This window comes from Sorghum bicolor, chromosome 2 (assembly GCF_000003195.3).
Source record: "Sorghum bicolor cultivar BTx623 chromosome 2, Sorghum_bicolor_NCBIv3, whole genome shotgun sequence".
NCBI lineage: Eukaryota > Viridiplantae > Streptophyta > Magnoliopsida > Poales > Poaceae > Sorghum > Sorghum bicolor.
The window spans coordinates 2992719-3004061 of NC_012871.2; the positions used below are offsets into that span (position 1 = coordinate 2992719).

At 44.4% G+C, this 11343-nt stretch overlaps 2 protein-coding genes across 2 annotated transcripts; one reads left to right on the forward strand and one right to left on the reverse strand.

Moving 5' to 3' along the window:
* LOC8079922 (photosystem II 10 kDa polypeptide, chloroplastic) lies at positions 3963 to 5516 on the forward strand. Its single transcript, XM_002459295.2, has 5 exons — positions 3963 to 4278; positions 4511 to 4569; positions 4653 to 4708; positions 4922 to 4974; positions 5093 to 5516. Exons 1-5 carry the CDS (start codon positions 4128 to 4130, stop codon positions 5185 to 5187), a joined length of 414 nt encoding a protein of 137 aa, XP_002459340.1. The 5' UTR covers positions 3963 to 4127; the 3' UTR covers positions 5188 to 5516.
* On the reverse strand, positions 5558 to 9198 carry LOC8086402 (probable receptor-like protein kinase At1g30570). Its single transcript, XM_002461404.2, has 2 exons — positions 8562 to 9198; positions 5558 to 8352 (listed from the first exon to the last, which is right to left on the reverse strand). Exon 2 carries the CDS (start codon positions 8297 to 8299, stop codon positions 5756 to 5758), a length of 2544 nt encoding a protein of 847 aa, XP_002461449.2. The 5' UTR covers positions 8300 to 8352; positions 8562 to 9198; the 3' UTR covers positions 5558 to 5755.

Consider the following 11343-nt stretch of genomic DNA (forward strand, 5'->3'; position numbering starts at 1 on the left):
AGTGATATAGACCAGTTCGCTTGAACTTATCAACACGGCTTATCAACAAATCAATGAACAATACTTTTTAGCATCATTAGCATAAGCAAAATTTCAGAAAGTAATTGTTGGTCAAAGTACTTAATCTAACATAACAGAATACACCAGAGAGAATGTGCCACTGCAGGGGCTGAGGGACAAATTAATAGTTGGGGTTCTTTAAGCAAAGTTTTGTGTTGTTTTTCTGCGTTTCGTGTACCAGAATATAAAGTTTACCAAACTTTCATATTTTTTATGTGAACTCGAATAGGGATAAAAAGTTTAACATTCAGACACGATGCTTTTAATCTTTTCCGTTCAGATAAAGAACCTCAGCCTCGCTTTGATCCAGTCACTTTTCTCGTTCTTTCCCTTTCATCATGTTTTTAAGTAAACGGGTACCATGTTTGTGGCATCGAGTAAAGTTGGCCATGCATGTGTGTTTTGACCCCAGCACACCTGTGATCTCCTATACTTAATTCACAGCTCTTTGCAACTCTACTGCTCCACAGATTCCTTTCCTGCTGCCATGCTACATAGATACTACTCCTACACGTGCTGCACCGTAGCTTAGCAGTAGTTTTACATGTGCATCATCAGTGCATGCATGATTTGTAAGATGAAGTGTGATTGAAACAAAAAAATTTAATCGATTATGAAATGGACCACCCCATGCATATGACATCCTCCTTTTGCGATGCCAATTGATGCCAGATCTTCTTCCTCATTTTTGCAGCTGCTAGCCTGCCTGCCAGGAGTGAAAGTCCAGAGAGGTGGTGGTTAGGCATTAATAAAAAGGGGGTCAAAGGGCTGTGCTGGCCTCAGCAGCAGCATCCAAAGCAGCCAGCAAGAGGTGCATGCAGTGCAGTCTTCAAGAACCAAAAAACTGAACCATGATTGTCCACTGCACCCCGGGCATGCAGAAAATGCTGTGCAGTGTAGGGGCTGGCCCAAAGTTTGTTGAGTTGCTGCTTTAGAGGAGGAAATGCCTGCCACTTTTTATTTTTTTCCCGGACTTTCCTTTTGAAACCCTTTTGCAAACTTTCGAGGTGGTGAGTTCAACAGTAATTGCCTGGCTAGCTTTAAGCACTTTGTTAAGCTTGGTTGATCTGGATCCCATAAGCCAGCTTTACTTTTACAGTTTTTACAACCTCTGCCTGCTTTCCAATGCAAAGGTACGGTGTTGTAAACTTGTAAAGGTTCAGGCTCAGTAATGCATGCCTTGTGTGTTCAACCGATAGCTCAGCCAATTAGGAGCCCAACCAAGCAGAGGTTTATGGTAAATGGTAACTAAACTTGGTGAAAACAAGACAGGACAACACGGCAAAAGATGAACAGTGCAACTTGGATGGATGGATTATGTGGGGACTGCACCAAACTTGTACAGGAGCATTCAGTTCTCTTTTGCCTTGGATGATTCTTCTCCTGCTTCCAATCCACCCACCAGTGGTCAAAACATGACAGTAAAAACGAGTTGAGTACTATAGAAGTCTAGAATTACTTTCTTTCTTTTTTTTTCCTTAAGAAAAAGAAGTCTAGAACTGCGAGTTTAGTAGTCTTTCTGCATTAGTATTACTTAGTAGGGCATCAGGTCTGCTTATATCACAAGTCAGCCAGCGTTCGTTGGTATGCCGGTCAATCGAGTGCCCATCATGAAGACTAGAGACCATGTACTTCTTGTCTCTTGGCAAGACTGATGGAGCAGAGATTTACTGCAACCTTTGGATATCAATGGGCTCATGTGTTTTGGTTTAGGGTTTCAGCAAAACAAGGACACAGGTCATGTTTTATCCTGACAGACAGACTCACTCAACTGGTCACAACTGTAGTAATTAGTAAATAGTAATTTTTTGATGATGGCTGGATTAGTAGGACAAGAGTGAGGTGTTGCTTACTGTCACGGACCTTTGCATCGGTGCACGCTCCAGGTGGCTTTAGTCTTTACAGCAAAGAGACGGCGCCAACTGTTCTGGCCTTGGGCACGCATCAACGGTTTGCACTTTGCATTGCACGCTTAGCCGGAGCTCTCTCAGCTTCGTAAAGAAAAGTTCAGCAAGAAAGTAGATTTTATTTAATTTAACTCCCTTTTGCCTTTTGATGAGTTTTCTTTTTTCAGAAAGCGTGTATCTTTTAGATAACCGCGTAGGGACAAATGTGCTGAGTACAGGTTAAATATGAAATGTGCTGAATATTTATTTCTTTTGGAAATAGATATAAAAGAAAGAGGAATGTGTAATTGAAGGACATATAGCCATACAGGTTGGTGAAGGACTGAAATAATGCACTCTTTTCATGGTCCTTCCTTTCTATGAACTGTACTATTTTCACCTATACGTAATCACCTCGTCCAATCCGCAGGCAGCTAGCTGACTAGTTCTACTAGCTAGAACATCACCTTTTTGTGTGTGCTCAATGTTCATGCTTCACACTTGCAACAGAAGATATATATTACATTTCTGATCCATGCGTGGGTCAAGCAAGATCGATCCAAACAATGATGACGAGCACAACAACCGCCACCTCCAATAGCATCACTTTCTTCTCCGATCAACATTCGCTAGCTGTACATGTGGCCAGATGGATATTCTTCTTTGAGCAGAGTACACGAATTGCAACCTATCCGAAATAGGAAGGTATCATCTCCACCCGTCTCCACGCTAGAACAAACTACTACCACAGGCAGTAAGCACCGGTCGCACAGATTGTAAATTTTGTAATGATTTTGTGTGTGGATTTTTCTACTTTGATTCTCTGATTTGGTCCCTAGGCTAGGCACCACCTTTTTCATGAAAAGTGGGGTGGAAGCAATGATCACTGTAGAGGTTTAGTTAGGGGCAGTGATTAGGGCTTAGACCAGAGTTACAGTTATTCTAATGTGTTTCCTCACTCACTCTAGTACTCTACTGGGGGACAAAATCAGTACTCTACAATGAAGTGATTCATAATTGCCCTGCCCCATCAGCAACAACACAAGCCCTGAAGGCCTGCGCGAGCGCACACAGCAACACACCCGTGCTTGCACGGTCCTAGCAACCTCTGCCTTGGTTTTTGGCTTTTTTGCTGATGCTTCCGGCAAGAATCCTAACTGTATACCCATCATTGCGAATGAAGACTAGAGTTTGTTGAGCTCATGATGCTGCTCTCCATTTTCTGTTCTTCTGGAAATCTTGCCACCTATGCAGTTTTTTTTTTCTAAAACTTTGTTGGAGTCATGTTGCAAGGTACTAGTAGCAAACTAGTCAGTTTTAGCCTGGTGATGCGTGATTCAGGCCCAGTTTTAGCCTGAAATGTCCGGTTTTAGCCCAACAACACTTGATCGCTTTTTCTTCAATAGTTTTGCCTAAATGATGCAGTGTATACCCCCGCCCCCCCCCCCCCCCCCCAAAAAAAAAAGGTAAATTCAGAGTCGTTTCAGTAAAGTCAGAATGTGAGCTAGTATCATCTCTCATCACACAGAAACGGTCTGACTCTACCATGGCTGATGGCTCTAAAATTCAAATACCTGCCTAATGCCAAATGGACAACCACAAGTCCATAAATCACCCTCCATCCATCTCTTTACGTTAACATACATATCATTTCTTTTACTGCATCGCAAGCAGCATAATATGTACCCCAGGTGAGAAAAAAAAAACCCGACTGCTTCACGAAAGTTCAGGATTGAATCCCACACGCTACCAGCCTACGACGTTGTTACGGAACTAGAGATAGTGAAATGTTGAAATAAAGATAGGAAATTGATTCAATATCACGAATATTCTGAGGGGGAAAAATGCAACGAGCAAAACTGACTCACAAAGGCACAAAACTGACTCACAAAGCAAAAGCAAGAAGGTTCTCAGCATTATCCATTCACCAGCTAGATGTTTCCTCCAAATTCGACCATCTTGTCAGTCATGTGAAGGATAAAGACTGATCACAACAGCGGGCCATGGGTCCACGGCACCACACAGCAACTGAGACTTGTTAAACCAAGCTACTTGCTGCTTGCTACCTCTAACCCCCCTTGTTGCTGTATTTAAAGCAAGAGCTACCTGCAAACAAGTTTGCCAAGAAAGAGAGAGACTGACAGCAAAAGGAAGAATCCGATCCTGAACCATTCATGCAGCATGGCAGCCTCAGTCATGGCCTCTTTGTCTCTGAAACCATCTCCATTTTTGGATCGGTCGAGGTTCACAAGTGTCCAGCCATCAGCAAGATCTTCAACCTTCAGAGTAATGGCCAAGAAAACAAAGAAGATCAAAACATCCCAACCTTTCGGTCAGTGCATACATGAAACATAATCTAGTATTCGAAATAAAAATACAGATGTTAACCTGAAGTATCTTAGTAACTTTTATAACCCCCTCGAAACAGTAAATGTGTTGTTCCTTTTCAAGCATGCATATGCATACCATTCTGTCAAATCTTTAAACAACCTCATAGTGTACAGGATACAATTCTCATGTAGCACTCTTCTGTTACTAACAAGCATTTTCTTGTTGACATTCAGGGCCTGCAGGAGGGTTGAACTTGAAGGATGGTGTTGATGCATCTGGAAGGCCAGCCAAGGTGAGTGTTGATGTTGCAAGAACAAAAGAGAGAATCAACAGAAAAGGCATCACTGTCAATTAATATTGTTCCTATATTGATAGGGGAAGGGTGTCTACCAGTTTGCCAATAAATACGGAGCAAATGTTGATGGGTACAGGTAAAATCCATCCTGATGTTAGTGCTATAAAATTACTCAATAGAAAGAAATTGAAATACAAGATTTTTGAGATCTGGTAACAGGGAACTGTACTTTTCAGCAAGCAATAGTGCTTGAAACATACAAAAATATTAAAAGGAGGTCAGAACAGAATTAACATTCATAATTCATCTTTCACCTTCCAATATAATGATGCTAATCTTTTCCTTGTAGTCCAATATATAACCCAGAAGAATGGTCTCCAAGCGGTGACGTTTATGTTGGAGGTATGCACAGAAAACCCTCCCAAAATAAGATCCTTGAAATGCTCAATGCTACTATAGAGAACTTTCAGATGTTTCAATTCCCAAGGCACATATAACCTTCCTTCCTTGATTTATGCAGGAAAGACAGGGTTGTTGCTCTGGGCAGTCACTCTTGCTGGAATATTGCTGGGTGGTGCTCTTCTTATTTACAATACTAGTGCCCTGGCTTCTTGAAGCCTGGCTGCAGCAAATAAAATTATGTGCCATGCAGTGTCACGTAGATATATCTGTATCCAGGTGTCCCTAGATCCGTAGGATATGCGAATGAAAAATCCATAAAGAAGTAACGTTGCTATGTGCTGTACAATGTGACAAACTGAAGAAACTCAGTATGCAAAAGAAACCTATGGCTTCAGCTAAGAAGGCTGTAGTCCCATGAATAAGGTACACCAAGACCATATGAACCAAAATACTAAACCTCGGGAAAATTGTGACACTCATGAAGTTTTACAGATTTTGAAACTCGATGGATGGAAGAATAGCACAATGGATTCCATGCTGCATATCCCAAGTAATGCTCCACATTGCATTTCTTTCCAGAATATTATGAAAGAATCAATCAAATTGGTATCATTTAGCACGTTCTACATCAGCGCAAAGAACAAACAGAAAGAAAAAGAAAGAATCAACCCCACTGAACTAAAAGGATTTCAGTATATTGTTGGGGCAACCATACATGGTGTTTACAGTACTGCAGATAGCTGTGCAGCTGAGCATGTCATTAATTGGACACTCACCCTATTCAAACAGTCTCTGGTACCTCAACTTTGACTTCAACTGCTTCCCCATCTGCATCTTCACAGATTGTATGAGTGGATTCTTCTACCTCTTTGATGCGCCTGATATTAGCAGATGCATCAGAGAGCTTCAATTCATGCCCTGATAGATCATCAGCAGTTGAACTTTGCAGATGCCCTTGGTGCAACTGCAAAGCACTCTCTAGGTGCCACAGGACTTCACCAATTGAAGGACGGTTCCTCCCCTCATCTGCAAGGCATTTTTCTGCTATCTCACTGAATTGCTTGATGGACTCCAGTGTGTAATTTCCCTCTAATCGAGGGTCAATTATGGTCTCAAGTAAGTTCTGCTTTTTCCACTTCAATGCCCACTCAGGAAGGTTTATCTGATCCCTTGGTAAGGTTGGATTGATGACTGGTCGAGCACAAAGCACTTCAAACAGGACAACACCAAAAGAGTACACATCTGAACTCTGAGTTAACTGTTGTCTCATAAAGTACTCTGGATCAAGGTAACCAAAACTCCCTTTGACAGCAGTACTCACATGGGTGTGATCCAAAGGCGGGCCATCTTTTGAGATGCCAAAATCTGCCATCTTCGCGACAAAGTTGTCATCTAGCAAAATATTGGTGGTCTTGACATCCCTGTGAATTACGCCCCTCTCAAGTCCAGTGTGAAGGTAGTGAAGCCCCCTTGCCGCACCAATGCAGATTTCAAGCCTTTGCTTCCATGTAAGAGCAGGAAGGTCACTTCCATAAAGGTGGCTTCTCAATGTGCCATTTGCCATGTGCTCATAAACTAAGATCATCTCATTTTGTTCATCACAGTAGCCAATCAAGGACACAAGGTGCCGGTGTCGCAGCCTTGAGAGCATCTCAATCTCAGTTTCAAATTCCTTCACACCCTGCTGAGATTGTGCATGACCCCTCTTAATTGCCACTGGAGTGCCATCTTCAGTTTCACCCTTGTAGACCTTGCCAAATCCTCCAACTCCAATCACCAAGGACTCCTCAAAGTTCATGGTGGCTGTTTTGATTTCTGCAATACTGAACTGCCTACCCATCCTGCAGCTACCAAATGTTCCAGTTGTGCGAAGAGTGGGGGAGGAGCGAGCATTAGTAGCCATTGGTGTAGCTGGCAGGTTGTCCTTTGTTTTCTTCACTGAAGTGTTTTTCTTCCGATGCAGATAAAAGCAGAAATAAACAGCAGCAGCAACTGAGATAAAAATCACCAAACCCACAGCAGCACCGATCAGTACCCACTTGGGGCTCCGCTTTGGTTTATCCAAGCCACCACTCATACCCCCAATTCTAATTGTTGGATGGCCAAGATTTCCATTGCGGCTGACCTTAAAGATTTCCATGCCATTCAAAAGTGCCTCACTAGCTGCAGAGCTTGTCGCAGAGGACTCGGAACCCAACTGAACCCAAAGGGTGTCCGTTTCCGACAAGGCAGCATCAAGGAAGTCCTCATGAAACGCCTTGTTCTTGCCCCCAGCCTTTGCAAACACATCATAGTTCTCTGCAGCAGTCTTGCTGTTGATGTAGATCTTGAACTTGCGCTGCTCTGCTTCCTCATACTGCAGCTCACAGAAATGCAGCCTAACCAAGTAATCAAAGCCAGGGTCTATACTGAACCTCCAAGACACATTGAACTTCTTATCCACCACAGAAGTCTCCTCCATTACCCTGGCCGTCTCATAGAGCCTCAGCGGCGCAGAAACCGAATCATCACTTGACACATAGCTTATGTTGGATGTATTCTTGATACTGCGAGCAGCATTCATAGCGAATATGTAATGCTCATCTGAATCCCACTTCCTCCAGAGGCGCGGGTCCTCCTTCCTCTCAATCTTGCCACCTCCCACACACACCCTATACATGGTCTCAATCCCACTCTCTCCAAGGTTGAAAGGGCCCTTCACCCCAACACCACCCACCTTGTTGACCGAATCGAAGATCGAGTTGCCGGGCACAGGCACAACCTCCATGGCATTGATGAAGGCAAACGACCCGGCATCCGGCGCAAATTCGACCTCCAGCTTTGCAGAGGTGACATTGAGCAGGTACTCCTTCACAATGACATCGCTGGTGGAGTTGCTCCTCGCGTTCCTCCAGAAGATTTCCCCGGGGACACTGAACTTGGAGAGCAGCCTCAGGCCATTGGCCGTGACATCGAAGACCGACTCCTTGCCACTGCTGAGGTTGCTGAAGAGCTGGCTGAAATGGAGCCGGAGGAAGTAGCTCCCGGCGGCGACGCTGAGGTTGTAGGTGGACGACGCGTTGAAGACGCGAGCAGTCCTGTAGAGGTCCCCGTACGCATCTCCTCCCCCTCCGTCAGGTTTTGGAGCTGGGACAATGACTCCGGGCAATGTGACCGTGAAGTCGGTACCGTCAGGACGGGCGTCCCCCACCCATGTCCTGCCATCGACATCGGCGCTTGAACCCGAGCCGCAGTTGATCAGAAGTGGTCTGTTGGGTTGCGCTCGGACATTCTCCAGGATCAAGAGTAGCACCAGGATCAGCAGCAGATGGGGAAAAGACCTCATCTTTGTCCTGGAGCCGCAATCTTGAGCAAGTAGTAGACCTCAATCACCAGAGGCTGCAGCCAGCGAGAGTAATCAAATCAGCATTATACTGTCGAGGGGAAAATGATTCAGGAAGAGATGGGAAGCATTCATTGAGAAACAAGATCAAGAACAGGACTTGGTAGAAGAGGTGGCCGAAAATGAAACAAAAAAAAAAATCCTCCGAATGGAACGGGAAGAGTGAAAAGAACTGAAGAGGTTTTGGAGCCTCGGTTCCACTGACCTGACTGAGAAATTCCGGAGACACGCCTTCGATTGGGCGCCGCCAGCAGCAGCAGCAGCGAGAAGAAACCACCGCACCCGCACAAGAAGCGGGCGTGGAGACTTGTTGGGAGCAGAGGATCGTCAACAAATGGGGCTCGCTTCGCTGGTAAGTAAGCTTCGGAGTCGTCCGTTCAGACTTGAGGCTGTGGATGGACCCGAGGAGGAAGACGAAGGATGATCCCAACTGATGGATATACTGGTGGTACTAATTATAGCGAACGAATAATTCAGGAGGTGGTGGTGGAGCAGGGCAGGAGCAGGACGCCTAGAGATATCCGCAGGCAGGCAGCGGCGGATCGAGAATTTGGAGATCGCGATTCCGCCGAACCTGATTCGCGCATGAGGCGTGGGTGTGGTTGCTGGACGGAACCAACCATGGACGGGTCGGTGGGAACTGGGATTCCAGCCAATGTCTGTCTCGTCGTCGTCGTCGTCTCCCAACGTCTAGCTAGCTAGCCAGAAGCAGCACTGTTTGGTTGCAGCTGTTGGATTGAAAGGTGTTGTTTGATTAATGAGCTGGATGGAGCGCGTGGCTGCGAGGGAGCACATGGCGCTGTCTCAGGGGGGGCCTGCACTGCACGCGGCGGCGCCGACCGCCGGAACGGGAACGGCGCTACCGTTCTGTTCCCTTTCCAGATTTAAGGACAGAGCAGGTATTTCGTTGCTTGGGGCTTGTTTAGTTCCTAAAAGATTTTGTAAATTTTTTTAGATTTTTTGTAACATCGAATCTTACGGCATATGTATAGAGCATTAAATATAAATAACTAATTACATAATTTATCTGTAATTTACGAGATAAATCTTTTGAGTTTAGTTAGTTCATGATCGTATAATATTTGTCAAATACAAATGAAGATACTATAGTGTCCATTTCGTAAAAAAAAAAACTAAACAAGGCCTTGGATGAAAAACAGAATGTGTTAATTTTCTTGTTTTGATTAAAGTAAGTACTCAATGTGATAAGCAAGAGAATAGATTGACAGGAACGTCAAGAGACTCTATTTATCCTTACTAATTGTTAGAAATAAAGTTTTTTTGGAACAAAATATTCTCCAACAAGTTTCTTTATTTGGTTATATCGCTGGCCAAAGATAGAAAAACAAGAATGATTTCTAGAGTGCACAAAGGATATATGAATCTGTTCGCTTGTCTATAAAGTCATGACTAAAAATATTATTTATTGATTTATTATGAGAGAAAAATACTACTGAATGGTTGACATATTCGACAGATAAGCTCAAACGAACAGGATCATAGAGAAAAAAACTACCGGAGAGTGAAAATATGTAGAAAATGATTTTTATAAAAATAATTCTACAAATAATGATTTAGAGATGGAACGAACTTTAAAAACACTCTCGGAGATACTCTTAGTCATCGTCACATATGGTCCTCCATATAGTTAAGCATCCTTATTCTTTTCTCCATACATTTGCTAGCATCTCAGCCAAGGCATTGACACACTATGTGTCCGCACCGCTGCTCTCGTTGCTACCCACACTGGTGTCTCTATCCGTCTGCCACTTCCATCCTACATCGGTGCTTCTCTAACCACCTCCGCCAGTGGCTCCATGTTGCTACTCTCCCACCTGCACATATCGTCCGCCCCACCTGTGGTACCACGATGGTGGAGTCACCCGTAGAGGGAGATGACACTCAGTCTAATTAGAACGAGCTCGTCTAGTGAAATTTTCTAAAACTAGCTCGTTTTGACTCCTGTTGAGGATTCACAAGTGTCGGGAGCTACTCAATCCCTTCGTCCCTCAACCAAACATCGATCATAACAGAATATATTTCTCTATCCAACCCTTCTCACCCCTTAAACTAAACTAAACACATCTCTAACCATCTCATTTCTTGTTTGTCAACTGTCATAGTGGAGCCAGCGAGGACCTCGACCCCATAAAAAAGGGATGGCAATGGGTCAATTTGGATACAGGTAACTCACTCGCGGCTGTATTTGAAACTCTAACTTTTACCCATTCCAGCGAAGCCTTACGTATAAGATTTTGTGCCTGCACCTATCAAGTAATGACCACGTATGTTTAATAAACATCTAATAATACATCATAGAGATCACAACAAGGAGTACAATTCAAATTGATCTAACTCCTTGTTGTGATCTCTATGATGTAGCAAGTAATTAAGCAAACTGCATGGCAGATTCATGTTCAGAGCACACATAATCCAAAAGTTCCATGGGTGTGGCTCGGTGTCGTTGCCGCCTTCTCTTGCCTCTGCGCTTAGGCACTTGGCCGCCTGAGCCGAGGGGGGAGGGGAGGAGGAGGAGGGGCAAGCGAGCCAGAGTGAGCAAGGGACAAGGCATGAACATGCATGTGGTGTGGCCGGCGTTGGTCGCCTGCCATAATAACTCGTGTGCACTACCTCGGCCTCACTTTGGAGATAGAGTCACAATGTAAATGCAAGGTGATGGCTACGGCTTGAAGTGGGAGAGGGAGGGGGGTAGGTTGGGCATGTACAACGCGTCGTCTCGACCCGTCTCTATCCTCGTATTTTTGCGAAAAACTCCTCAATTTGGCTTGGAGACGCTGGCCCCGTCGTCTCGTGAGGCGACGGCGAGGGCCCGTGTGAAAGGTCCTTGTTTGGTTTTGGTAATTGAGTGACAACTTAGGTGGACTAATAGTGTTTATGTGAGATACATAGGAGATTAGTCCACAGGTGATGATGTGATGATGGAGGAGCTCATTGCATATGAGACATGACATGAAGTCATGTGACCA

Bases quoted from the DNA above. Each gene is read 5' to 3' on its own strand.
- LOC8079922 (XM_002459295.2), top strand. From the start codon at position 4,128: ATGGCAGCCTCAGTCATGGCCTCTTTGTCTCTGAAACCATCTCCATTT. The intron at 4,279-4,510 runs GTCAGTGCATAC...GTTGACATTCAG, and splicing joins CAAAACATCCCAACCTTTCG to GGCCTGCAGGAGGGTTGAAC. The intron at 4,570-4,652 runs GTGAGTGTTGAT...CTATATTGATAG, and splicing joins CATCTGGAAGGCCAGCCAAG to GGGAAGGGTGTCTACCAGTT.
- LOC8086402 (XM_002461404.2), bottom strand. From the start codon at position 8,299: ATGAGGTCTTTTCCCCATCTGCTGCTGATCCTGGTGCTACTCTTGATC.